Source organism: Condylura cristata, unplaced genomic scaffold (genome assembly GCF_000260355.1).
Source record: "Condylura cristata isolate star-nosed mole 26May11 unplaced genomic scaffold, ConCri1.0 scaffold00014, whole genome shotgun sequence".
Taxonomy (NCBI): domain Eukaryota; kingdom Metazoa; phylum Chordata; class Mammalia; order Eulipotyphla; family Talpidae; genus Condylura; species Condylura cristata.
In genome coordinates, this window is record NW_004567115.1 from 41,693,102 (window position 1) to 41,720,375 (window position 27,274).

Sequence of the window (27,274 nt, forward strand, 5' to 3'; positions counted from 1 at the left end):
TAGCCTCCAACTCTGTTTTCAAAGATATGAGATCAAGTTTTAGCCTCCAACTCTGTTTTCAAAGATATGAGATCAAGTTTCAGGTCACCTGAATTTCAGGTCACTTATTTTTTGAATAAAATCTGAAAATTATATATCCTGAACAGTAACACTTCTCTGCCACAAATATTCTAAATAAGAATCTTTGGTGGGGAGGCAGAATTTGATTCTTAATTAAATCTGTTCAAATTCGAACATTTTCTTTTTAACAGAAGAGTAAAAATTATAAACCTGAACGATTTTGTCACTATCCCCAAGGGGAAAATAACGTGTCTAAATGCATTTCCGTCACTAAGATGATGTGTGATTTAATCACAAACATAAAAATGCTTTCTATAACAACTTTTCTTCCCACACAAATACCTCACTTGGGTAGAGGCCCCAGTCCTAAGCATCTAAATAATCCTTTTCTACCCAGAATCATATCTAAGATAGAATACTGCTCTCAGAATCAATACCAGAGGAAAGAGATGACACATTAAATCCATATGTCTTAATAGCTAAGATTTACGTTTATGGTTTGAAAGTGTATTCCATCACGCATTACTGTACGCAAGAACTTGGTCAAAATACAGATTCCTGTGCCCAGGTCCAGGCCCCAGGAACGTGAAACCAGTTGGGACAGAGACCTGCATTTTTAATAAGCACCCTAAGGTTCCTGATACAGGTGGTCCTGGAAAACAGCACAGCAGGGAAGTGTTCTGCAGCTGTTTCTGCCTCCAGGCCCCTTCTCCCAACTCCACTTTGCATTTGACACTTTTGAAACAATCCCTAGTTTGACTAGTGTTTTTCAAGGAAAAACCTTTGAAATGCAACCGCAAAATAACAATAACCAAATAGGAAAGGCAGAGAGAGCAGCATGCAGGGAAGCTGCCAAACCCCATATATAAATGCTATATATAGGACAGGATGAATCACCATCATTCTAGGCTAATTTTCTCATTTCAATCTTTAAACAATATTTTAAGCACTCCCCTGGTGATTAATTTTGCTATCTACATTCTCCAGTTACCTCATTCAAGCTACAAAATGAGATGATGCCTGAAATTTAAATCAGTCTCCACAGTCTCTCGCACCGGGTTTCAATCAGTTTTGCTTTCCCTTTACTATACGTACCTATTTGAATTCTTTAGACTCAGAATTCTCTACCTTGTCCCTATATTGCATTATTTTCCAAAAGATGACTTAGAACCTTCTGGAAGTCCCCACCCAACCCCACATGTGATTTGTTGCACCACCTTGGGTAAACTTACATTTTTTAAATCACAAATTCAGATTTTCACTTAAATAGCTACAGACATGGCAAGCTACCCGGGAGTTGCCAAAGTCAATATGTTAAGTCTGTCTCTAGGGCAACAGACTAAAGAGTAGTAAATGAGGTTTTGAACTGCATTCCTGTTCACTTCTGATTTAGCAACAGGCCTCTACACGCTCCCATTGTGCTTCGGCCATCCCTTTGTCTGATCTAGCTATCGTGTGGAGTGACTTGGGTTGTTATTCTGTCCTTTTTGGGGCACTCCACTCCAATTTTTCTGCCTGTCTCCACACATAATATTTTTGGCTAATTTTCACTATCAACTCACTACATGCAGCTGCCCCATACAAACACAGACCTACACATGCCTCACCACCATTTAAACATTTTTCCATGTGAATTGAGGATTGTAAGTATTCAGTGCCTTAATTAGAAATCTGCAAACCCTTCCACACAATGGACCAGTGCTGATTCAGTAAGTACTTCCTGCTGCTTTTGTAAAAGCTCTTCTCAGGTTTTTTTTTTTTTTTTTTAAGCCACTACACAGATAATCTCTTTCTACCAGTCTTGGAGTTTCACAATACATCTTTCCAGGGACTCAAGAATACTCTATACTGCCAATGCCAGAATGTCAATCAATCTAAATTATCCTAGACCCTACGTTAATAATTTTGATTCCTCTAACTATAATCAGCATTACTTGCAGGGTAAAGACACAAAATCCAATATCCAAACTAAACAAAATGTATGTGGGGATATGAATGATAAAATGACACATGAAGGGTGCTGAAGAACACAATAGAGTGATGACTTTTTTTCCGACCACACATATTTACACCAAGAAACAATGACAACCCCATGGGGATAAGCCTGCTAAAGTTTTCCATTGTTTGTATACTCTGTTAATTCTTTTAATATCTTTAAATTGTCTTGTATGATTATTTAAACATTTTATTAATAAGAAATGAAAAGCAATGAAACTGAAATTGTAAAATCAAATCACCTAATTCGTAGTCAAATTATCCAGTTGTAAGCATAAGTCATACAAAGTGCAGGCTGTATATATACAGGTTACCTGACACATAGAGGTAAATGCACTAAATGCTTCATCACAGAAACAGCATGACTGGCTCTTTTGCTGTATCATAAACCAAGTTGTTGAACTGGTCTAGATTTTCCAAGAGTTTGCTTATGTTTACCATAGTTTATGTCAAACACTAAAAAGGAAGAATAAATTTTTCAATACCAACTTCACCTCTTCCAATGCTGATAGGGTAAACATCTAGGAAGGGAGTAAAATGGAAATGCCCCCTCTGAACAAATCTTACTTAATCTTTGTACAGGTAAGGCCCTGATGATATGCACACTCACAAAGCACAAGTCATATTTACCAATCATCTACATACTCATATTTGTCTGTACTTCAAATCTCTTGCTATGCTAGGTTATCATTCATGGTAATTCATGGATAGCCATGAATGATGAAGTAAGCTTGTGTTCCTAGACCAGAATTAGCAAAAGCAATCCAGGAAACAAAGCTCCAATTAGCCTAATAGCACCAGCTATCAACATTCAAGACCATTCTTGACTACCTGTAGAAAAACCTTATCAATACAGCTATAAATATAGCAATGACTGTAAACTCAGTTTCTGCTGCAAGTAGTCAGAAATACAGCAAATGCAGCTGAAAGAAAAAGCAAAATCACTGCGGTAGGTTGGTAATAAAGAATATAGTCTTGAACTGCAGGATATCCTATAAAATGAAAATGTAATTTATAAATCATGTTTAATGTTACCAGAAACCAAAAGAAGGGCAATAAGGGAGTATTTGTACCAGACCACCTTCAACAGATTCTCCCAATAAAATTGAATCTACTGAAGAGAAATGTAGTTACATTAGTTTTTAATGAAAGGCAGGGAAAACATCTCTGGTCATTCACCTGTACAAATATCAATTGCTAAAGCTAAAAAGAAAAACACAGCTTTGTCAGGGGTATCACATCTATTGTAAGCCACAATAACTGAAAGACCAGATGGGTATAAAACTATTTCAGAAGCCCAGATGACACTTTTCCCTGATCCCCTAACCTCGCCAACAACTGAATCTTTCATGCTAATGATTTACTGTTAGGTAATTATTCAAGTTTTATTATGAAACTCAAATTCTTTCATATGTGCACAACAGGACTCCGCCATAGTACTCTAAACTGAGGGATGAGAAAGTTATTTTATAGAGTGCGAGCCCAGCATTCCAAAACTAAGTTTAAGAGGGGGGATAAGGTTAGTTAGAAAATTTAAATTTCCCCTAAGCGAATCTTAATCTTCCTCTCTAGGTGTGCTGCGGGTATATCCCGCTGAAGCAGACTCTAGGGGGGGAGAGGAGCTGCCCTGCCTCATCTGCATCTGTCACTCAGTTCTGCTCCACAGACACTGATGAGGTCATGCTTAATGGCCAAAAAATTCATTAGGTGCCTAAAGGAGAAAGTAGAAAAAGATAGGCAGGCCTGAGGGTGTGATTATCTATTTAAGCATGCAACTGTATTTTAAACATAATTAGACTAATTGCCTCCCAATCTCAGCTGATGCATCTGCACACACAATTAATTAGAACTGATTTTAAAAGCTCTGTTTGGAATTCTTTGTTCCCCACTTCTACAAATCAAATTACCAAGGAACAAATTTAATTTTTTAACTTTTATTTTAAGAGAGACACAAACTTACATTAACTGGATCTGATCCATTAATGCAAGTCATTTAACCAGCAATTATTTTACTCTGAAACTAAAAACCAATTCAAATTTTTTCATCTATAAAGTAATCGCATGGTAAATATGACAATCTAGCGAGACTCCTGTAGAAAAACATAAATCATCTCACATTTTTTCATCTAAAAATAGGAGACAGATTTCTATTTTGCATAAAGAGACTATTTTAAAGCCACCTTTTACTGCATTATACACCACTGGTTTTTCTATGAATTAAATGTAGTTGAGAAATAAGGAAAAGATATGAAGATATGAACAGAGAAAGAAGGTGATGACTGAAGACAGAAGCACAGACTCTGAAACCAGAGATGGAGCAGAAGCGGGGAGCAGGGAGAGATAAGAAGAGACTAACAAAAAGTGAAAGGGGCGGGAGAGGCAAGGAAGAGGCATGCTTCGTGGCTTTGGACAGGGATCATAGCAGGTGAATAGCAGAGGCTGGCCAGGTAGCTCTGGCATCCCCTGGATAAATATTTGCAGAGGGAATGGGTGATGGAACAGCATTCACAGCAGCATTAGGGGTGTGTGCTGAATCCAGGGAGCGCATAATAAATGAGGGGAGCCACATTTGCAGACCGAGAGATGATGGGAGCAAGTCTACAGTGAATGCAAAGTTGGGGGCCAGGCCCAAGATCTCTGCCTTTTGTCTGACCTTGAGTTCAGAGGGAAGGTTGGAGTCAGAACTTCCTAACGTTGTGTCACTTGACAAATGAGGGTAACCCATATGCTGGGGAGGGGCAGGGCGTCGGGTTAAAGGTCAAAGAGAGCCTCACTCTCCTGAAGACAGCAAAGGGGTTTCTGAGCTTGGAAGTGGAATGTGAGGAGGCATCATGACATTCCAGGCTCAGGGAACCAGCACCTGGGCTCCCTCAACTGGACAGATCTGCCAATCATCTGGCAGATGTCTGTGGCTATCCAGATGCAAGCTCCAAGAGTCCCCTGCTTGCACTGCACTGCCTCCTTCCAAGGACCTAGGCAGACTGACTGAAACACACTGCTGAGAGCGCAACAGATAAAACAGGAGAGGTCTGCTGCGCCACGTGGGTCAGCTCCCAGGCCCAGGATTGAACTCATGCTGCAGTGGCTGCAGAGAGCTTCGTAGTGCTGCACTTTAACTGGCTGCGCCACCAGGGAGGGCCCTGAGAAAATAAATTTTTAGCACGCTGAAACTCCCAGAGTCAACAAGCTGGAGAAAACACGCAGATTTATGTTGCTGAGCACATGACTGCAGTACTACTTATGAGTAGGCATACTGAGTGGACTGTCCATAAAGTCTTATAACCAGACTAGATTAGGCAAAGGAAATTTATTTCTGACATCAGTCAACAAAATCAGGCCACTCAACAGAATCCATCACAAATTGGTTATATTATTTTGCAAAGAACAGAAAGGATATCTGAAGGTTAATTTGAATCCACACAACATCAGATGAGGAAATGAGCTCCAGTCACGACACAGCCAAGATTAATCGGTGTTTCCACCCACTTCTTAAACAGTTTTAGGTACAGAAAACAATGTTACTTCCCTTCCCAAGAATATGTTAAGCATAAGAATTGGCAGAAATAGATGAAAAAGTCAGTTTTCCTTTCCATACAGTCATTAGCTGGTGTTCTCAGAACTGTAACAGGGCTAGTGTAGCTCTAAGCCAGTGCTATCAGTTAGAAAGGGTGTGGATTCATTTCTGTAAGCTAAAAACAGAGATACTGTTATCATCTGAAATCACGTTGCTCATCTCTAAGGGGGAAAAAAAATCTTGGCAAGATTATTTTATAAGTCATCCCACATTTATCTTCATAAAACAAAACAATACAAAATGAATCACCAAATAAGCAAATATGACACTTTAATTTACTCGCCTATAAAATTTCTCAGCTCCAGCATAAACATCTAAATGACTAATCATGTTCCTATTTGCCTCATTTTTTTTCAACATGAGGTGTACAGAGTAACCAACAGGCATCAAATGAAAATGATTCACCCATTTGTTAACTTAGCAAATTCTTACTATGTACAAAGTAGTGTTGTAACTTGGGGGGGGGGGATAAGACAAGAATAAAGTGAAAGTTCTGGCCTTCAAAAAACTATCTCTTGGGGGCAAGGAAGATAACAAAGAAATGTGTAATTTTAAACAAGCACAAGTGTTACAAAGAAAAATAAAACAAGGCAAGACTTCAAGATAAACAGGAAGAGAGTGAGGGGACTTTGGGAACTGGAGGTCAGAGAAGACTCTTCTAAGAAAGACAGACATGAGAGCCTCTCTGGTGGCACAATGGTTAAAAGCACAGCACAGGGAAGCTATCCCGAAGCCACTGCAGAATAACCTGGATCCCCAGCCAGGGTGGGTGACCCACATGGCACTTCTGCTGTCCCACCTAGTGCTCCCCTCAGCAGTATATTTCAGTCAATCCACCTGTTCTGTTCTCTACTGTTTCTGGTGAATCCTCTCAATCCCCCCATACTGCTGTTTTATACCCCAGTTCTGTATGCATAAATAAATATTTTTAAAAAGAAGAAGAAAAGACATATTTGACACAGAATCAGACTGAAGTGAAGGAGCCAGCCATACTGTGATCAGACAAAAAAGCAGACCTGCCTCCCTTCCGAGCAGGGCAAAGAACAGGTACGAAGGCCCCATCTCAGTGCTTTGGCAAACAGCAAGAACTTGCATGGCTGGAAGAAAATATATAGGCTTCAAAGATAAGCTGGCAGGATAGGGCTGGCTCAGGCGGAATAGTTAAGTCTAATGGGTCATTTTATTGTTTTGAACAAGTGACACATCACAATGACTCTAGGAGACACGGGGTGGGGGGGGCAGGATGAGGAAGGAGACTTTCCACAGTTAAGAGCTTCATCTAATAACCCTGCATGCTTTCACTCTGTATATTTTGTGCAGGGTTGGGAGCAACTCATTTAATTCTACCTTAAGAAAGATGTTTCTACACTCAATAATGAACACTCCTCTCAGTGACTTCATTAGTTTGAATAATTGGAAACTGTTGTTTCAAGTAATCTCAGACTAGCAGCCTCAAAAATCAGGGACAAAACAAGATGATCATACTCCCCTCTTTTATTATAACTACATGAAAGTCATGTAGGAGTGAATAGTTCTTTTGTCCTTAAACAGGCTATTTGAAAAACAGAAGCATAGAGTCTTTTATTGTCAATTCATGGCTCACAAAGCCTCTGAGGTTTGCTTTTGTCCTTCAAAAGCTTTTAATGGACAGGTATATTTAAGCCTTATTTTAAGCACTGTGAGAAAAAGAATGCACTGGGAGAGGTTTACATTGCCTTTTTATGAAAGAAAAAAAGGTATCAGCGATGCAGAGTGAGCTCACCTATAAGGAATGCATCAGTGACACGGAACAACGGTGGCTTCCTTCATAAGGAAACACAATCGGTTTCAGAAAAATGCTTCATTACTTTTGAATGATTTAGGGGCTGCCCAGCCTACTAAAAACAGTTCCAGTCTTCAGCCTCTACTTGTTTTATTCACAGAACTGTTTGTGACAGCATTCTTTGTTCAAACGTTAAGGAAAAGCCTTAGCTTATTCATTAATCAAAACTATATATTGTTTAGGTCACCTTTGATCTTATGTGTTTGTGCCAACTAAGTGTATTTATCAGTTGGAGGCTGTAAATGATTGTTTATCTACAGGAATAAGGACTCTAGCACATTCTCTGGAGACTCAGCTACATGAGATGTGGAAGGTGAAGTCAAGCCAAAGTTCCAGGTTGCCTTTAGAACAGAAGAGGAAGCCCTACATCTTCACCACTGAGGACCTGTTAAATTTGCCGTTTTATAAAATACATCAGTTTCCTTTTTCAAACAGTGACTATCAATGCAAAGCAAGTTATTTGAGAACAGAAGGAATTTTACCTAGAAGGCCCTCACCTAATATCATGGATACTGTGCCTTTACATGAAATGCCGTAAAATAAAACCTATTTTACCATAAGCTAGTAGATATTAAAAAGAATTAAGTGTCTACAGCATACTTTTTGGTGACCAAAAACATCATCAAACTTCAGCCCAAGCAACCATTTGTATCCATTTGTTCATTCATTCATTTTCCAACCCAGTTATTCCAGTTCAAGGTCTCAAGTGGCTGAGACCTAGGGCATAGGGAGAATCCAAGCTGGACCAGATACATCGCATCTCACACACACACACACACACACACACACACACACAACACTGAGACCCTCCAATGAACGTAATGTGCACATCTTTGGGGTGTGGGAGGAAACCAGAATACCTAAAAGAAAACCCACACTGACATGGAGAGAAAACGCAAACTCCACACAAATTCCATTCAGTGGCCCCAGGTCTAGATTTTTTTCATCAATGTGAATAAAACGCAGTATTACTTGAAGATCTGCTGAACTTCGTTCTTTCAGTATCACAAAACATCTTGCTAAATACTTTCTTCCTAGGTCAGGAAGTTTAAGAATTTCATTTCTTAAGTCAGAAACATTACCCCATATAATCAATTCTTAAAATAACTTCAGGACCATTTAGAAGTGGTTTTCCTGTCAAACTAAAGTTGCTCCTGTTTCATCTTAAAGCTACTTATGGTTACTCCCAACTTTGCAGGGGTATTATCCAGTAGGTGACTGCCAATAATTAAGCCACTCTGCAGAGTACCTGTCAGAAAACATTCAACTATAAAAACTGATATTAAGTACCACACTGAAAATCTACTAACTTCAATCTATCTTTACTCTGCCTATTCTATTCCTTGGCTTAATATCCCAGTGTCAGGGAACCAGGTCAAGAAATCGTGAGCATTTAGTGCAGGCACAGAAGAAGAGCATACTGAATGACTAAGTATGTATATGAGTAAGATACAACCTCTTTTTTGATATATTCTAAATTTTAACATACATCACTCAGCATAAAGCAAGTTAAATAAACCCCCAACTGGCCAACAATTCCCCAGTTACCTGAGGGATAGGTGGATTATAGCATAGCTACAGTTAAAAACAAGATATAAGTTAATGATGGGTACTCTCTGCCCAGATACTGACCTAATACTACAAAAGTGGAAAGACAAAAAAACTCACCCAATGGGGGCTGAGAAATTTACCTATCAGGTTAATGTGAAAAATAATTTGCCTTTCAGTGAAGGAAAGAAAGCAAGCTGGAATCACAAAGAAGAAATCTAAACAAATCTAGGAACACAGATGAATTTACATAATAAATATTCACCTAACAGTCCCACTCCTTCCACACAAAGCTGCTCATTCATAGCATACCTGGTAACCACAGCAAGATGTATTTCTAGGGTTACCAAGCCTTCCTAAACATGTTACTCCTCAAGATAGGTCATTCCTTTTCATCTATAATGAAAAGTTAGGTAGAGTTAGTATTACTTATTTGTAGTGATCGCATTACTTATTTGTAGTGATCCTAATAATAACTCAAGGTATTCCCATGCATTACAGTTAAATATTTGCTACATTAACAATCACACAGATTCAGCCTTGCAGGTATCTAGAGATCCTGGAGGTCTTGTCATGTTTCATAGTGGGCCAGCTTATGATTTGAGAGTTGGAAAGAGTCCCTTGGGGCTAATTTATTCTGCTAAGTGCCCTTTTCTTCCCCCTTTCTGCTTCATTCTCAAGAATTTTAATTTAATTTTCAATGAGTATGTTGTCCCTCATGGGATTTCAAATGTGGAGGCACATTGCTAACCAGCTTGTGACCTGTGCTTCTAACGTCCCCAGGATTACCTACCACAGGAATGACTTCATATTTCATAATCTGCATCACACCTAACATTTCATTACAAAAGGAGATTTGCAAGCAGAGAAATCACAAGGTGTTTGATAACAATCAACATTACTTGCAGATACCTAGTTCTGACTAGATCCTTCTCATTTTCCTCTATGTCAGAATGATGATGTGCCTGGGAGGAATCAGATAGCTGATCACAGAGTTTAACTTTTATATGGCTTTTGATTCAAATCAACAGAACATCCTTTCTAATAAACTAGGAAAATAGGATTTCTAGACCACCATAGAGGGTGTAACAGAAATGCTTCAGGGTCAACCTCAAGAGAACTGTTATTCAGGATCCAGTTTTAGCCAAGTTTCACAGGGTTTACCCAGTCTTTGGGTAAATAAATGTTCATGGCTGACTGAAATGACAGCGATATGAATGAGATGGAGTACACCTCGCTCATACGCAGGGTTCGGTACTCTCTCTGATGAAGATGTGAATGTGTCCACACAGACCTTTCTAGACTCCATCAGAAAGTTATTAAATAACAGTAATTTACTAAAGTGAGCACCAACTACTTTTTCTATAGTGAAGAATAGGAAAGAGGGATAAAACTGAATTTCTGCTCCCCAATGATATATAACTCAGTACAGGAGACAAAACTTAAATACAATCAACTAGAGAATGATCAACTAGCAAATGGGGACAGAGGATACCGAAATTAAATGTAGTGAACAAGTTTTTCTTTAAGCTGAAACATAGGTCTATATCATTATAAATATCTATTAAAGTAGTATTTTAATAAGGAGTAGATAAGAAAGATAAAGGGAGTTAACTGCAGGGCAGGTGGGTGGAAACTACACTTTTGCTGGTGTAACAGTGCAGATACTGAAGTACAACACCACACACCTGAAACTTAGGTAGTGTCCTAAAACCAACATTATCTCAATAAAATTAAAATAATAAAAATAACTAACATTTGGGAATGACCTTTTTTTTTGTCCCTGCTGATGGTCACAAATTGCTGAGACTCCCAAGATTACAGAGACAACAGGAAGCAGTTTAATTAAGCAGGCAGTAAAAGCTAACCACTCAACTAAGAGATGGGAGAAAACCAAACAGTAAAAGAGACAACCTAAAGGCCTCAGGAAAGTGTGATTCTGCATGGTAATGTGTTCATTTTAAAGGGACATAACAGCAGGATGTAAAAACATGCCCTCCCTGGTGGCGCAACGGGTTAGGACAAAGCACTGCAAGCTGGATGCAGCTGCTTCTGTGGGAGTTCAATCCCCAGCCCAGGAGGTGACCCACATGGCGCAGCAGACCTCTCCTGACCCTGCCCGCTGCACCCCTCAGCAGTGTACTTCGTTGATCTGCCTGTTCTGCTCCCCACTCCATCTCTGGTGAAGCCTCTCACCACCCCTGCAACTCTGGCTTGTACCCCAGTTCTGTATGAATAAATAAATAAATCTTAAAAAAAAAAACAAAAAACAAAAAACAAGCAATGGCCCTCCCTGATGGTGCAGCAGGTTAAAGCACAGCACTGAGAAGCTAAAGCCTCTTACACATGAGTTTGTTCCCCACCTGCCCCGGAGGTGACCACATGGCGTGGCAGACCTCTCCTGACCCACCCGCTGCTCCCCTCAGCAATGTACTTCGTCTATCTGCCTCTCGCCACCCCTGAGCCTCTGGCCTGTACCCCAGTTCTGTATGTACAAATAAATAAATCTTAAAAAAAAAAAAAAAAAAAACAAGCAGTGAGCTCAGGTCAGGTGGCAGCACTCCCACAACACTGCATCCTATTTGGAACTTCATTACCAAGCAAAGAGCTACTCTGGCCCTAAACCCAAGCAAGATGAGCAGAAGCTGGACAGCATCCAAAGGAAAGCGACTGAAATGATTAAAATGTTAGGAAATGGATCCTGAGAGGCATGTAAGGGAAACAGTTATTTAGGCCAGATAAAAGATGGTCAGGGAGGAGGAGGGGCCTGCCAGGGCAGGGCTGAGGAGCTGGTAGAGCTGGTACAAGGGATCACTTCTTTTCCATTAAGGACAGGATGAGAGGATGGTGATTAAACTGCAAGGACAGGGTGTGTGTTTGATACAAAAAAAATAACTTCCTGGCTATGAAGATTGCAAGGCACTGGGATAAGTTACCAACAAGCTTTTGAAAGATCCTTCTAAGAGACTTGTTTCAATAAAGTAGATGATCATCTTCATAAAATGTTCAGTCCTTTCTTACCCCACAAAATCAGGAAGTGAATATTTTAGCTATAAATAGAAGCTCCATTTCGAAAAAACATAAATTTATTGAAAGCTGAAACACAGCAAGTCTCTTTACTACTGCTGCAGCTCCAAAATTAGAGTTATGAGTTACATAAATGCATGTTTTGGACAGAAATGCTCTAGTCACAAAAAAAAAAAAGAAAGAAATCGGTTGCTCTAAATAGAAAGAAATCGGTTGCTCTAAAAGATAACCAAAACCTGGTTAAACTGACCTGTAATACATATTAAAGCAATGTAATCTTGATGCTATGGAAGTAGAGTAGGAGTAATAGAAATTGGCCACAATGGAATACTTTGCAGACACATGCACACACACATGTGAGGACACAATCATCTTTCCTAGTACTAGATTTTTTAAAAATTACAAAAACACACCTAATTGTCCCTATAGCCATCTTATGCACCAAACCTTTTCAATACTATGCCAAATTAACAAAGCCAAAAGATAAAGTAATTTAAATTATTTGAATTATTATTTTCCCCATATAGTCAAGAAAGGAAGGAAGGAGAGGGAGGGGAAGGAAGACTAGGAGGGAGGGAGGGAGGGAGGGATGGCAGACAAAATGAAAACAGCCAGAGATGAGCTAATACACTGTAAGTGGCCACGTCTCCTATCCTAGGACCAGGTACAGGAAGAAGCACAAGAGATATCGTTCTCATCGTTCTCATCATCTCCTTTTACAGGTGAGGCCCACAGAGCCCGTGTCACATTCCAGCTAGTGGTAGAACCAGGACTACGCATGTAGCATCTTTTTTTTTTTTTAAAGATTTATTCATTTATGCATACAGAACTGGGGTACAGGCCAGAGGTGCAGAGGCAGTGAGAGGATACACCAGAGATGGAGTGGAGAGCAGAACAAGCAGATCGACAAAGTACACTGCTGAAGGGAGCAGTGGGCAGGTCAGGAGACATCTGCCATGCCATGTGGGTCACCTCCAGGGTGGGCAGGGTTTGAACTCATGCTGAAGTGGCTTTAGCTTATTAGCTAGCGCTGTGCTTTAAACCACTGCACCACCAAGGAGGGCCCACATGTAGCATCTCTGAAGTTTAAACTGGTGGTTACAAACAAAAGGAAATGTCCTCTAACAATAATGTTATGTGTTAGGGTACCAACTCCTCCCACACACACATACACACACACCAGAAACATACAAACAGCTTAATTTACAATGTAACTCGTAAGTGGTGCTAAAAGCTCTGATTTCTGGAAAGGGGACAAAAAAAAAAAAAAAAAAAACAGGCAGCAGCATTTCCTGAGTAGCTATTAAATCCTGGGTACCAAGTCCTCTTCTCATGTAAACCTCAGGATCTTGGAAAGCAGAGAGCATCATGCTATAAAGACAGACCAGGAACTAACAGCCCGAGAGTCCCACAGATAGCAAGGGATACAGGAAGGTCTGCGGGATGCTCAATCTCCCGTCTTTCTGCTACATCACATTTTCTCTCCAGCAGAAACCACACAGGAGCATTCAGAGGAAGAAATCAATTCCCTGCATTTCCCTTGGAATCTGTGAAAGACCTTCTATATTCTTTGGCATCTTCCCCACACTTGATGGAACCTTCTTCTAGATCCTAGCCTCACTCACACTGCCCTCATTCAGGGTGAGCATATGACCCTGCTTGCTCCACACAGTCCTGGTTTGCCCCTGATGACTCTGCAAAATCAACAACAGCATCCCTCTCCACTGCCAAAAGTGACCCAGCACAAAAGATAAATTACATGGTCACCCACATAAGCTCTCACTGTACATCCCCATCCAGACTTGTCTGACCCCACAAAAGCCCTATGACTTCTAATCCCCCTCTCTCAGCATAACCATTAAGTCTGTTAGAAAGTCAGTAAAAATGGGAAAAGCAATATGGTTTAATGAACTCATACCCATCCAAGAGCAGAACATCTTAATGAACATGAACATTCCAACTGTCACTCAAAATTCAAGCAGTCTGACTTCACAGGAAGATGACACTCAGGTAGGAGAGAGGCAGATCCACCCAGCAGTTCACCCAAAGTTTCCTGCAGCAGGTGAGGCATCAGCTTTTGAAGGGAACGCAGAGACAGACCCCAAGAGTCTGAGGGCGACCGTGAGGGGTGCAGTGCACCTTACGGCACCAAAGCACTACCCAGCCACCAATCTCAGTGTGTCCTAAATTTCTGATAACAGAGCTGACCATTGCCAGAGTAAGTTATGTCAAAGCAATGTCAGGGCTGCAAAGGAACTATGATATATCAGACAAGCCCTTGATTCTGTTTTTTTTTTTTAATTTTTAAAATTTTATGTATTTTTTACATCATTCTTCATTTTTGTGCAATGTATGCTTTTTCATCTGTGGTAGTCCCCATGGAATTCCCACCACCAATTCACCTGTGTGCCATCACATAGTCCCATGTGCTCTTCTCCCTTCCTGCCCCCTGCAGAATATCTCTGGTTTATAGTTGTCTGCTGCTTTTGATTACTTTATTATAATTTTTTTTTCCTGATCCCTTACATTCCTCCTAAAAGTGAAACCACCCGGTATTTTTCTTTTTCTTCCTGGCTTATTTCATTGAACACGATCTCTTCTATCTCCACCCTTGTTGCTGCAGATGGCCTGAGCTTATCTTTTTTGGTTGCTGAGTAATATTCCATTGTGTGCATGTACCACCTCTTCTTCATCTATTTTGGGGCATGATAACAGAGGGTTGCTTCCAGAGGCTTACTTATTGTAAGTAAGAGCCCTTATTTCTTAAAAGAGGAAACTATAGCACATGGTTTGAAATCACAAAATCAAGACTAGCAACCAGGTCTCCATCATTCTTTCCACTGCAGGTTATAGGAAGCGGATGTCAAGATTCCAGCTACCTTCATACCTTATACCATGGGACTCAGTGCTTTTCTGGCACCAGAGTTGGATTTTCTTGGAACAGCTAATACATAACATTTTTTTAAAGAGTTTATTTATTTATGCATACAAGAGTTGGGGTGTAGGCCAGAAGTGCAGAGGGATGTAGTGGAGTTGAGTCACCAAAGAGAGCGAGGTGGGGAGCAGGACAAGTGGATCTACTGAAACATACTGCTGAGGAGTGCAGCAGTTGAGAAAGGAGAGGTCTGGTGCATCATGTGGGTCACCTCCCTGGCCAGGGATGGTCTGCATGCTGCAGTGGCTGTGGATAGCTTCATGGTACTGAGACTTTACCCCTTGTGCCACCAGGCAGTCCCTAACACATAAAGTTTACTTGTGCAGTGATGCCTGTTTTTAGCACTTTGGTTTCAGCAACTTCTCTCTGTCTTTGTACAACAGAATTAATAAGGCTTCCAATAATTTGAATAGTCTGGACTTGTTTTGTCAAAATGAATAGAAAATAGAAAAATGAATAGCATTATGTACTATGAAACACATAATAATGAATGAAAACATTTAGGCCTACTAAATGACCATAAGTTTTAGCCTCAAAGACTTAAGCATTTATTTTGTTTTGTTTGTTTTTGAGTTCAACTGCATATTAGGGGTGGGGATTAAAAACGTGAAAAGCTAGAAAATGGTTATCAAAGAGTATACTTAAAAGACATGTTCGACAATGAAAAAAAATTGCTATCAGTTTGAATAGCAGAGCAAAGGAAAGTTAAAGTTTGAAACAATTTTATTACACATACAATGTTTACCCTGTTTAATATATTAAGAAAGCTTTAAATCTCATAAGGATCTTTAAAACTAAAAAATTACATAATCAGAAATGAGAATACTTTCAGCTCTTTAGAAACTGAATCTCCTTATAACAAAACAAATGTTATACCAACTCTCAAACATCAGAGCTCAAACACACTCCCAAGAACCTGAAACAAAATGCAGGGCTCTCTGCACCCTCACCAAGATCTTGCTCAATTGCTTTATAATTATTATTTGGGGAGGGGGGGATCTCTGCTGTAAATGTAAGCTAGATATGAGGCTATACCTTGTAGGAAACTTTCATTTCTGTGTAATTCTTCACTGTTACAATCACTCAACTACATTTGAAAAACAGCAAAAATATACTTCTGTTGATTCAATGCTGAATTATAAAGAGTGAATATGTAATATTTCAAAAGGATTTTTTTTCAATCAAAAACAGCTTAAGGAATTTTTTATTTCCTTAGGCTAACTGGGAAATGTTCAAACTTGACAATCCTTGCGCTTCTGCACTATATTTAATGTAACTTAAAAATCCATTGGCACCTCCTCCTACTGCTCTTTTTCCATGTTTCACAAAGCAAATAATCTACTACTTAACTGCTACTGTCAACCATTTAAAATGGCACCTCCATTCCTCTCCCAGCTACCCCGAAAGAGCCCACTCACACCTCTATCTTTAAAATGGCTGTGTTTACAGCTACCCATATGTCACCATTCACGAAGCAACTGCTACCCTCCTCCTGACAGGCACTGGCGAGGACTGCAGGGCAACCCTCGGTGGTCGGGTGCAGGGATTTTCTGTTTTATGGTTACTACTTTCAGACGTCTGCAAAAGACATTTTTAAGTGGAAAGAATCATAGCCTTCATGATAAAACTTTTGGAAGGCTGACAGGTCTGAGTTCCAGAGTGAAGGAGCCACACTGGTGAGGTTGTTTCCAGACGTAATGTTTCTATCACAAGGAAACCACACAATGCTGTTGCAGTGCAAATGAGGCTTCCCTGAACTGATGTCTGATGTGCTATGTGGGTTCCTCACTGCACGATGTTGCTGTTAATGTTTCTATCACGTGTACGCCTCATTATATTAAATACAGGTTCCCCCACTCCCTAAAAGCAGAACAGACCTATTTGGTATGATTTGGAAGGTTGTTTTTCAGATGCAAATACTACTATCCTTCATGTATATGGAAAATTTTGGAAAGTCTCCAGACCCAACAATAAAATCTACCAAATTATACCAATAAGACAATCTCTTTCAAATAGCATGTATACTATGTTATTGCACTATTTTCTAAAGTCCTGCGGCAAAGTGAATTACAAAGTCATTTGCCTTTTGACCTTAAGTGAAAAAGGCTTTTTACACATCTTATCAGGTTTGTGTAAACCATGTAAGGCAAAGGACTAGAGAGTAAATGCATTAGTGGGTGCCTCACTGGTATGGGAGAGCAGTAAGCATTCTTGCTGTAGAGGTGCAGTGGTAGGGAATGAAAGCATGCAAAACCAGGGATAAGGGAAATAGTTCCAGATAAAAAGTGACACGATTTCTTTTTTATATGATTTTTTTTTATTTATACAATTTTTTAAAGGTTTTATTTATTTTTGTGTAGAAGAACTGGGGTATAGGCCAGAAGTGCTCACCAGAGTGGAGAGCAGAACAGGCAGCTCTACTGAAATACACTGCTGAGGGGAGCAGCAGGTGAGACAGGAGAGGTCTGCTGAGCAATGTGGGTCAGCTCCCTGGCCAGGGAAGGAACTCAGGAACTCAGGCCAAAGCAATGATAGTGCTGAGACTTAACCCCTAGGCCACCAGGGAGGCCCAGAAAATGACAGATTGCCCATCTTCATGCTTTTATATGTACCTTTTTTTTTTTATTTTCTAATGGCTCTCGAGACATGATATAAAGAGCAAACTGGAGAGCAATTCAAGGAAGACGTGGTGGAACACCAGAGCCTGCTCCTGCCTCACACATCTGTGTCTAACTATCCTCCCATTCCTCCCCCCCCCCCCCCATGAGCTACAGGGAAAAGCCAGGGCAGGGTAATGCAAGGTGTCAGGGTGCAGGAGTATGAACAAACTACAGAGGCTCCTCCAAGCTGAAGCTGTGGCCTGAGTGAGGGTGAAGCCAGAACACCAAGGAGTAAAGCTGGGACCTCTCAGAGAACACGGGGACCTGTAACTAAATTTTCAAAACTAGATTTTCTCATTTTCCTCCCTTGCTGTAATTTTCTTTCTCTACCCAACCAACAACACAATAATCTCCCTTCTATTGCTCTTCTTTGGCCACCCTGAGATTCAGGGCTGTGGGAATCATGATGTAGATGGAGGGGAAGGGGAAGGAAATCCCCAAGGGTATCCAAAGAGAATGAACATTCATCTGGCCTTTTCTCACATACAAGAACAAAAAAATAACTGAGCTCATGTGCCTGTTCTGGGCACTTCTACATCGAAACATTTTACCCAATGGATGACTTTTTTCATTTCTTTCAAATACTAATTTCTTTCAAGTACTAGAGTTCTTGTCACTCCAAAAAGAAATTATATCATATTCCTTTGTGAGGAAGACTGATGCCTTTTATAATACTAATAAATAATACCTCATTTACATTGACACTATCATTTTCAAAACACTTGACATTAATTCATGCATGTATCCATTAAACAAACTATTAATTGAAAAGTGTTAACCCATGGGCCCTCCCTGGTGGGCCAAGGGGTTAAAGTGCAGCACTATGAAACTATATGCAGCCACTGCAGCACAAGTTCGATTCTCTGTGAGGGAAGTAATCCACATGGCACAGGAGACATCTCCTATCCCTCCCACTGTTCCCCTCAGCAGTGCATTTCAGTAGATCTACCTGTTCTGCTCCCCACTCTGTCTCTAGTAAAGCCTCTCACATTTCCCACACACAAAACTCTGGCCTACCCCCCAGCTCTTATATGCATACATAAATAAATCTTTTTTTTTAAGTGTTAACTCATTCTTCCCATCTTACAGATTATAAGGGAACAGTGCAAAGAGTTTAAATAAACATATACTGTTGAGAGAATGCAAAGCTGAGGATCCCTAGATGATAATTAGAATTCATGTCACTCGTTCATTCATTCATTCATTCATCCGGGCATTCTTTCATTTGTTATGGGTTCTGTGCTCCAAGAAGAAATGTTCAAGTCCTAACCACCATTACCTGTGACTGTGACCTTTTTGGGAAACAGGGCTTGCAGGTGTTCAAATTAAGGTGAGATCATATTACTTTGGGATAAGCCCTAACCCAATGACTGGTGTCCTCAGACGAGGGACATTTAGACACAGATGCATGGGCAGAGACGGCAGAGGTTGGAATGATCCATGTACTGGCCAAGGAAGACCAAGGATTCTGGCGGGTGTGAAACGCTGAAGGGGTAAGTAAAGATTCTCACCTGAACATTTCAGGGAACACCTTGATTTCAGGCTTCTGTCTCCAGATCCGTGAGAGAATAAACATCTCCTGTTCTAAGCCTCGCACTTGGCGATATTTGCTACAGCAGTCCCGGGAAACTAGCAAACATTTGTTCAACAAACCTCTTATGAGTACATGCACTGTGCCAGACACCACAAAGGGTTTTGGAGTCAAGAATGAACCAGACTTAGGAGTCCCTGTCTCCCTTTGCCTGGTGGAGCTTTAAAAACCTAAACATCTGCATTTTTGGCCTGAGAAAAGCCACCTGACTAATGGCAGGGTTGGTACCAAAGGCCAAGGTTTCTGATCCACACAAACCATCTTTACATACACCAACCTAAAGAATGTCTGGTTTCCTGGTCCACTGTCACTAGAAAAGAGCTCCATTTGGTACCTTCTTTCATCAGAAAAAAAAAAAGTACATACACACACACACACATATGTATGATATATATGATATATCACAAAGGTGAGAAGAAAAGTACCTCCCCTGGTTTCAACTAAGAAAAACTCCCTGCCCGGCACACAGCGCTTAGGGAGAATGCCTGCCACATAAGCAGAGTGTGGTAATTGGAAGGAGGCCCGTGGCTGGAGTACGAGGCTGGAGTCCCTTCTCCACCACCTGCTGGCAGGCAGACCTCAGGCAGAACTATCTTTTCAGCCATCCTTCCCACAGCTTCGAAAGAACACACATTGCCTTCTTATACATCCATGAGAGATAGAGAAAGCCAGGACAGATGACCAATACCTAAAAAAACTCACTGCAGACTTTCTACCATTAGACAGAGAAAGATGCTCGGACACAAAAGTTTTCCTAGAGAGAGTAAATATACAACATTATATATGTGAAAAATGAAATTCCACTCATGTTAAAAACAACAGATCTTTATACATATGCCAAGATGTATACCAAGGTGTCTGGAAGGACACTAACATTCCCTAACACATCTTTTATACTGTTGAATTTTTTTTTATACTGTTGGATGGTTTTAGAATCTCATTTTAAAATTTACATTCTAATGCTTTCAATAATAATACTTAACCCCAGAGGGTTATGATGAAAGCCACCTGATAATGGTTACATGACATACCATGTGTTATATAAAGAAGAATTAAATATTGTTTAAGCTGGATCTGCAGACACCACAGAGAACTCCACCTGCCTTCCACCCATTCCTACACCCCAGCCTGGCACTTCACCATCAAAACTGACTTCAGTAATGAAGGATCATGAATGTGGTTGACATGAGAAAAGCACAAGGGTCAAGGATGAGCAAGAGGTCAAGGATGTCCACAACATGTCTGACAAAAACAATTTTCTTCTACTTTAACTCAGCCATTGGAAAACACCGAAATGTCTTCCCCATTCAAACTACCACAGGAAATGTCTTGCTTAGGTGCAGTATGAACTAATAAATCAGCCCCCCTCCCCCACCCCTGCAGAGCCAGTGACCCGTTTGTCAGGGAGTGCCTGTTCTGAACCTCAGGCACAGGGAAGGGTCCTGCTGGGTCCTGTCCACTCTAGTCCACTTATTCCACCCTTCTGCCCGGCATTTAATTCAGGGGCCACTACGCAAGAATCTCATTATAGTCTTACTCACTTTCCCCCACCTGGTGCTTCATGCTATGCTGTTTCACTTGTTGTTTCTGGTATCTTTACTTGCCCAAGGTGTAAACTCTTTCAGCATAAGTGTGCACTTTGCTACCTTTGTTCTAGTACACATCATCTCACGAAACTGAGCCTCCGGCTTAGAGAGCATCTGTCCACAGGTACTTACTCATGAGCACAGGTCAGAGATGATGCTTGGAGCAATTCACAGCTAGCACTAGCTCTCCACACCCTTCCCTGGAGCAACCCTGTCACCTGGTCTTGTTCCACACACTTCCTTCAATTGGCTTTCTGCTGCCTTTCCTCTGGGACACCCAAAGTCCAACAAAGCATTCTCTCCAGACTCCAACTACAGAACTAGTGAGAAGGTAGAAAACAGGAGTAGTTCTCTCGTCCCAGTACTTCCTTCCTGCAACTCCACAACGATCTGTTGTATCTGGTATACTGCAATTTAGGAAACTTCGCTAGGCCACCTGAGGAGCTGGGAAGGGACTGAAGGACGCAGGGATGGTGCTGTGTTACACAGTGAAGAACACAGAAGACGGGACCCCTGCAGGCTTATGGCGAATCCAGGCTGGGCTGCTGTGCCAAGTACCACAGAGTGGCTGGCTTTAACAGAAGACATGTATTTCCTTGGTTCCAGAGGCTAAAATTCTATGGCCCGATGCAGGCTGCTTTCTCCTGAGGCCTCTCTCCTGGGCCTGCAGCTGCTGTTTGGCCTGGGTATCTTCATGAGTCCTCCTGTTAAGGGGAAAGGATGTCCCACAGGAACTCTGCAGAGTTTGGTGCACGCTGCCCCCTACTCCAGTGACTAGAAACTACGACTCCCAGCAGCACTAAGGAAAGAACTGTGAGGACTCAAGGGCAGAGCTAAGCAGTCCCCTGGCTCTCTTGCTTGGGCAATGGCTCTCAGGACCATGTGACTGGGGGCTATCAGTTAGTTTGTTACCAGAGCTACAAGTCAGCCTAGCTGGTAAGATATTCTAGTTACCTTGTATCTCTCTTCTTTCCCTGGATTGTTCCTTTTCCTTTCTCCTCTTCCTAAATAAACCCATTATTGACCCTTTTGTGTGTGCCTGCAATACAACTAAATTTTAAGCGTTACGGGCTGGGGGTGAGGGCCCACAGACAGGCAATGCAGTTCACACTGGGGTGCCCTGTAACACTCCCTGTATCTGTACGTGAATCTCCTCTCTCAGCAGAACTCCCTCACTGTGCAGCTTAGGGCCTGCCCTAGTGACTGCTCACCTTAGTCACCATCTAGAGGTGCTACCCCCCAATACAGTCCCACTCGGAGGCAGCAGAGATAGGAGTGTAGTAACTTCCGAATTTGGGGGCACATAACAAGACAGAAGGGAGGTGTGCATGTGACTATGGAGAAATGAAAGCAGACAAAGCACCTACAGAAAGGAAAGTCACCTGTTTTTTCTCATCCCTGGAATTCCGCATTTTGACTTTTCCTTCCTGGCTCTCACATCCAAGCGTCCAAACTGTCACCCCATTTTTCTAAGCTCGAATGCACAGCTCTTGCCAGCTGCACCCCTCAGCCGCCCCCTAGTACTCCACGGCCTGCAGAGGGCTCTGGACGCCTTGCGCATGATGGTACTGTGGCCAGCAACTGCTCAGTCCACACCATGCCCAGTCCCACCTTAGGTCAGGGCGTTTGGAATCCTCTTTCTCCTCAGCCTCTGCCCAAGCCATCTCAACTAACTCGTTATCATTTCACTCTTAAGATCTCAACTCAGGTCCCTCCCTGGTGGCGCAGCGGGTTAGAGCACAGAACTAAGAAGCTAAAGCCACTTCCGCATGAGTTCAATCCCCGCCTGCCCCGGAGCTGACCCACATGGCACGGCAGACCTCTGCTGACCTGCCTGCTGCTCCCCTCAGCAGTGTGCTTCGTCGATCTGCCTGTTCTGCTCCCCACTCTTTCTCTGGTGAATTCTATCAACCCCACCCCTGCACCTCTGAACTGTACCCCAGTTCTGTATGCACAAATAAATCTTTGGAAAGAAAAAAAAATCTCAGCTCAAATGCTCCTTCCTCAAGGAAGCTTTTGAAGGCCACACACACACACAAGCACATACCACACATCCAAACGCCCTCACAATAAACACAGGTGCTTCTCTCCACCCCTCTCTGTCACATCCATCATATTTAAGCCTGCATTGTTAGCATGTTGTCAACATGTGTCTCACCCACCCATGAGACTGATCATGTAGTCACATTTATAAGCAGATCTGTATCTAGTTTACTATCTACCTCGCAGCTAGGGCAGTGACTGGTACCTAGTAAGTGCTAAATAAATGTTAGGGCCTCCCTGGTAGCATAGGGGTTAAGTCTGAAGCACCATCATGCTATTGCCACTGCTGTCTGAGTTCAATCTTGGCCAGGGGGCTAATCCACATGTGGCACAGCAGACCTCTCCTGTCTCTTTTACCACTCCCCTCAGCAGTCTAGAACAGTAGATCCACCTGTTCTGCTCCTCATTCTGGTCTTGGTGAATCCTCTCAACATTCTCTATCCACCTCCCAAACCCCCCTCCCAACTCTGGCCTACACCCCAGTTCTTCCATGCATAAATAAATAAAATTTTTAATAAATAAATGTTAGGCAAAGAGAAGAATGAGTAAACTGTAAATTCATGTGAAAGTTGTCATGTGATTAACTTTTGCTGAATAAGGTAGAAGGAAATCATTAAATAATTATATATAGAGAGAAATATTCACAAATATTAATAAATCTTAAAGAAATGAAACCACACACCTCACTAAGTTAGGTCACAATCTACAGGAGTTACTTAAATATTCCTTCCACATCTAGTTTTGCATATGTATATATAATGCATATAAATGTTCTATCTTCTGTAGGTACACTTTTAGTCCACTGAAACAGGTGTCAGCAGTATGAGGGCTGTCCCTGTGGCTCATTTCACTGCTTAACTTTGACCTAAAACCAACAAGAATTCTTGAATAGACTCCCACGGTGACTCCAATCCAACACATTTTCATTTCAGGCAGGAAACACAAAAATTCTGGGAACAAGATGTGTGTCCCACGTTAGAAATGTTCCTCTGTGCTGATAACAATCTACCTCAGCTGAACGCATGAGGAAGCCACATGGCCAGCCTCTAATGGAACATAGAACATAACTAATAAACCGAAGCAACATTCCACATGTTATCACTTTCAGCTTCGCGCAACATGTGGAAACCAGCTCAAGCACCACTTGGTGGTGTCAGAACATCTAAAGGAAGAGGATGCACGTTTGGGATTTATTACGGTCACTCAGTTCAGAGAAGCATCCCGAGGAGCGCGTTACAACCTCCACATGGCTGCTTGTTACAAATTTCTGACTTTTAAAATCAGTGTTTTTTTAACTTTTAATTTTCAGATGCATGGGATATTTGTATAGCACTGGTTGTTTTAAATTCTTCAAAGTAAAATATAAAAAACCAAGCACTGCTCTTGAGAAATTATTTAGAGTAGGGGAAAAAAAAAACTGTTCATTTTATAAGTACTTTATTCAACCTCAGATTACTGAGCAATTCTGCTATTTGTCCTCTACTCTGTACCAATATTCAGTCTTTTCTTGACAGCAACTATTTTATCCAAATTATAAAAGTTCAAGAAGTTCAGCTGGACTTCTTGGCAAGTAGTTCTTCTCACACTAAATTAAGAAACATGAGGTAATTAGGAAAATCATATAGCTAGGAAAAGAATATTGATGTGATCACAAATCTCAAAAATAACTTACCTAAGAAAAATGAAGCTCGATTTTGAGAGCTTAGCCTTCCAAATAAGTGAATATTACAGCATCGCTGAGTCAATTTCCATATTCAAAGAAAAAGTTAAAATTCAAATTCAAAGAACATGAAGTAGTTGAATTTTTGAGGCCTCTCCTTCAATTCTTTCTTATCAGTAATCAAACATTCAGTGCATTCCTCACAACAGGTGAGGCAATACCTCAACAGCCAGGCTACTTCTATTCACAGCCAGAAGCTATGCTTTCTCTAGTTAATTAACAAGGAAAGAAAATCTCTCCAAAGAAAACACATCTACTCCTTCATTAAACTAAGTAACCTGAGTCAGGTGATTCAGAAATTATCAACCTGATCACTGATTCTGAGGTTAAAATATTCATGAGTCCACCTAGACCAATGAAGCAACCAGTAAAACCCCATAAAATAAAGGCATTCTGCGCAAAGCATCTAAAGTAGACCAATCTCTCACAACACGTGGGCTACAAATACAGAGAATCCTTCCCAACTCAAGATTTTTGCTCTCTTGAAAAAATTAAATATGAATCAAAAGGATCAGAGAAGGCTCAGGGATGAAATTTTTCTAGGGCTTGACAGACTTTACATCTAATCCATTGCATTATTTGTCAAAGCTGCGCTTAGGAGGGAAGTGAGGGACTGAGCTAAGGCAGGCACAGCCACAGCTGTCTGCCACACCTGGAAGATGCAGTGTCCTAGGACGGCTCACTGGGTGGGCAGGTCTTCCAATCTTCAGTCCTCAGTTTGGAGAGTTTACTAGAAATTTCGGAGGGTTGGGGGGGGGGGCGCAAGGGGGGAGGGGACTCTCATCCTATTTACCAGTTCTTTAAAAATAGATTTTGTTATTTCAGAAAAGTATTTCTTATTGGGGTGCCATCACCCCTAACATAACATAGTATTCACAATACTCTCTAGAAGTCTAACTTGTGCTAACTGTCCAAATATTTAGTTTCACTTAAATATTCAGCTTCACTTAAAATTACTTCAGCAATTACTTAGTATAAATCCATTTTTATGAAAACATTATCTCGCACTCCCTGTAAAACCCAACACGAAAGCGGTAGTCTCTGCTGTCTTGTGTAGTCCTAAATGACATTTTGTTGCCACAGCAACAGAATTCTACTACCTGTGGCCATGATTTGTTAAGAATCCCTCCAACCAGTAAATTCTGTGCTGTGCATTCATAAAACCGACAGAATGGCTCTAAGCAATATAGAAATTAAGGTTTGATTTCCTACTCAAGATTTACCCACACACATATTTATCACAGATACGTACACATACATACAAAATCAAGGCTCTCCCCACTCCATCCAAAAGGTAAGACCCTACCAAATTTCCATTTTACTGTGAACACACACACAAAAACTACTGCTTTAGATTTCATTAAATAATTGCTACCTGTTTCCTAAAACATAACCTTAAAAGATCATCAAGACTACCTGGAGAGAATTTTTAAAGTAAGAAAATTAATTCTTGATAGGCAATCTCCTTTCAAAAGAAAAAAATAAATGAAGCATCATTTCCTTTCTGTTCCAATATGTCTGGCTTCTTTAGCAATGAACTGATTTAGAAAAATCAAACCAAACAATAAAGAAAAAAATGTGATCCACAAGCCTTTATTCCCAAACTGTTTCTACAGGCTACTCACCCTCACTGGAGGGCTCCAGGCTTGCACCCGTGGCTGTTGTCCACTCTGGGAGCTCTGCAGATCCTTCGAGCTACAGTTGGCCACAGCGCTGCTCTGAGACCTTAAAGCACTTGTGCAGTTCATGCCACTGCCCCCACCAGGGCCAGGTTTCCAAGGCCTCTGCTTGATGCCATCCAGAAGTCTGACCAGCAGGATGTTACTTGGAAGCTCCTCAACACCCGAGCCAACCAGAGTCCTGCACTCGGGACATCTGAGTTCATTTCGGGAACCGACAATTCCCAGCAAACATCGTTTGCAAAAGGTATGCTGGCAAGGCAAGACCTTTGCAGAAGCATCAAGCCGCTCTAGACAAACGGGACACTCTAGAAGATCCAACAAGGCAGATTCATCCATCTTTATCTAGTTTACTGAGGAAAACGCTTCAGAAATGTTCATAGCTGTGTGCATTCCTTAAAATGATTCATGTAACATCCATTGCAGACCTTGCTCTGGAGTCATGGGGGAGAGAAAGAAAAGATTGAAAATTAGTATTGTTTTTGGGAAAAAGGTTCACAGAGGAGCCAAGAACCAAAAAGTACACAAAAGTGCTTCCTCTGCATACTGCAGCTTTCCTTTGGAATGTGATTTCTGAACTCTTAGTCAACAATTAAAAACAAAATAGACTTTTTAGGGGACTCCCTGGTGACACAGGAGTTAAAGACACAGTGCTATCAAGCGATCACCAGCCTCTGATCACCAGCCTCTGCAACGTGAGATCCTGTCCAGGGCAGGAAGCTGACCCACATGGCACAGCTGACCTCTCCTGACTCCCTTGGAACTCCCCAGAGCAGTGTATTTCAGTAGATCTGCCTGCTCTGCTCCCCGAATCTCTCTGGTAATCTTACTCCCCACACCACCGGTCTATACCCCATTTCTTGTGTGCATAAATAAATCTCTTTTTTAAAATAGGCTTTTTAATGATTCAAATTTAATCCCTATACCTATCTAAGGAGTACACTGCACAGAAATAACCAAATACTACACTGAGTTCCTGGAGAAACAGGATTCATGAAATTCAATAAAGAACATAATTTCTTCAGTTCTCAAAA

The 27,274-nt window shown here is 41.2% G+C and overlaps 1 protein-coding gene across 2 annotated transcripts in view; it reads right to left on the reverse strand.

Annotated features, from left to right (window-relative positions):
• SH3RF1 (SH3 domain containing ring finger 1) overlaps positions 1–26,670 on the reverse strand; it is a 151,549-nt gene extending 124,879 nt beyond the window's left edge. For both annotated transcript variants that reach the window (XM_012724972.1, XM_004682388.2), the window contains exon 1: positions 26,187–26,670. In XM_012724972.1, the coding sequence (XP_012580426.1) occupies positions 26,187–26,579 (393 nt within the window). In that variant the 5' untranslated portion in view covers positions 26,580–26,670. The remainder of the gene's footprint in view (positions 1–26,186) is intronic.
• Between the last annotated feature and the right edge of the window lie 604 nt (positions 26,671–27,274).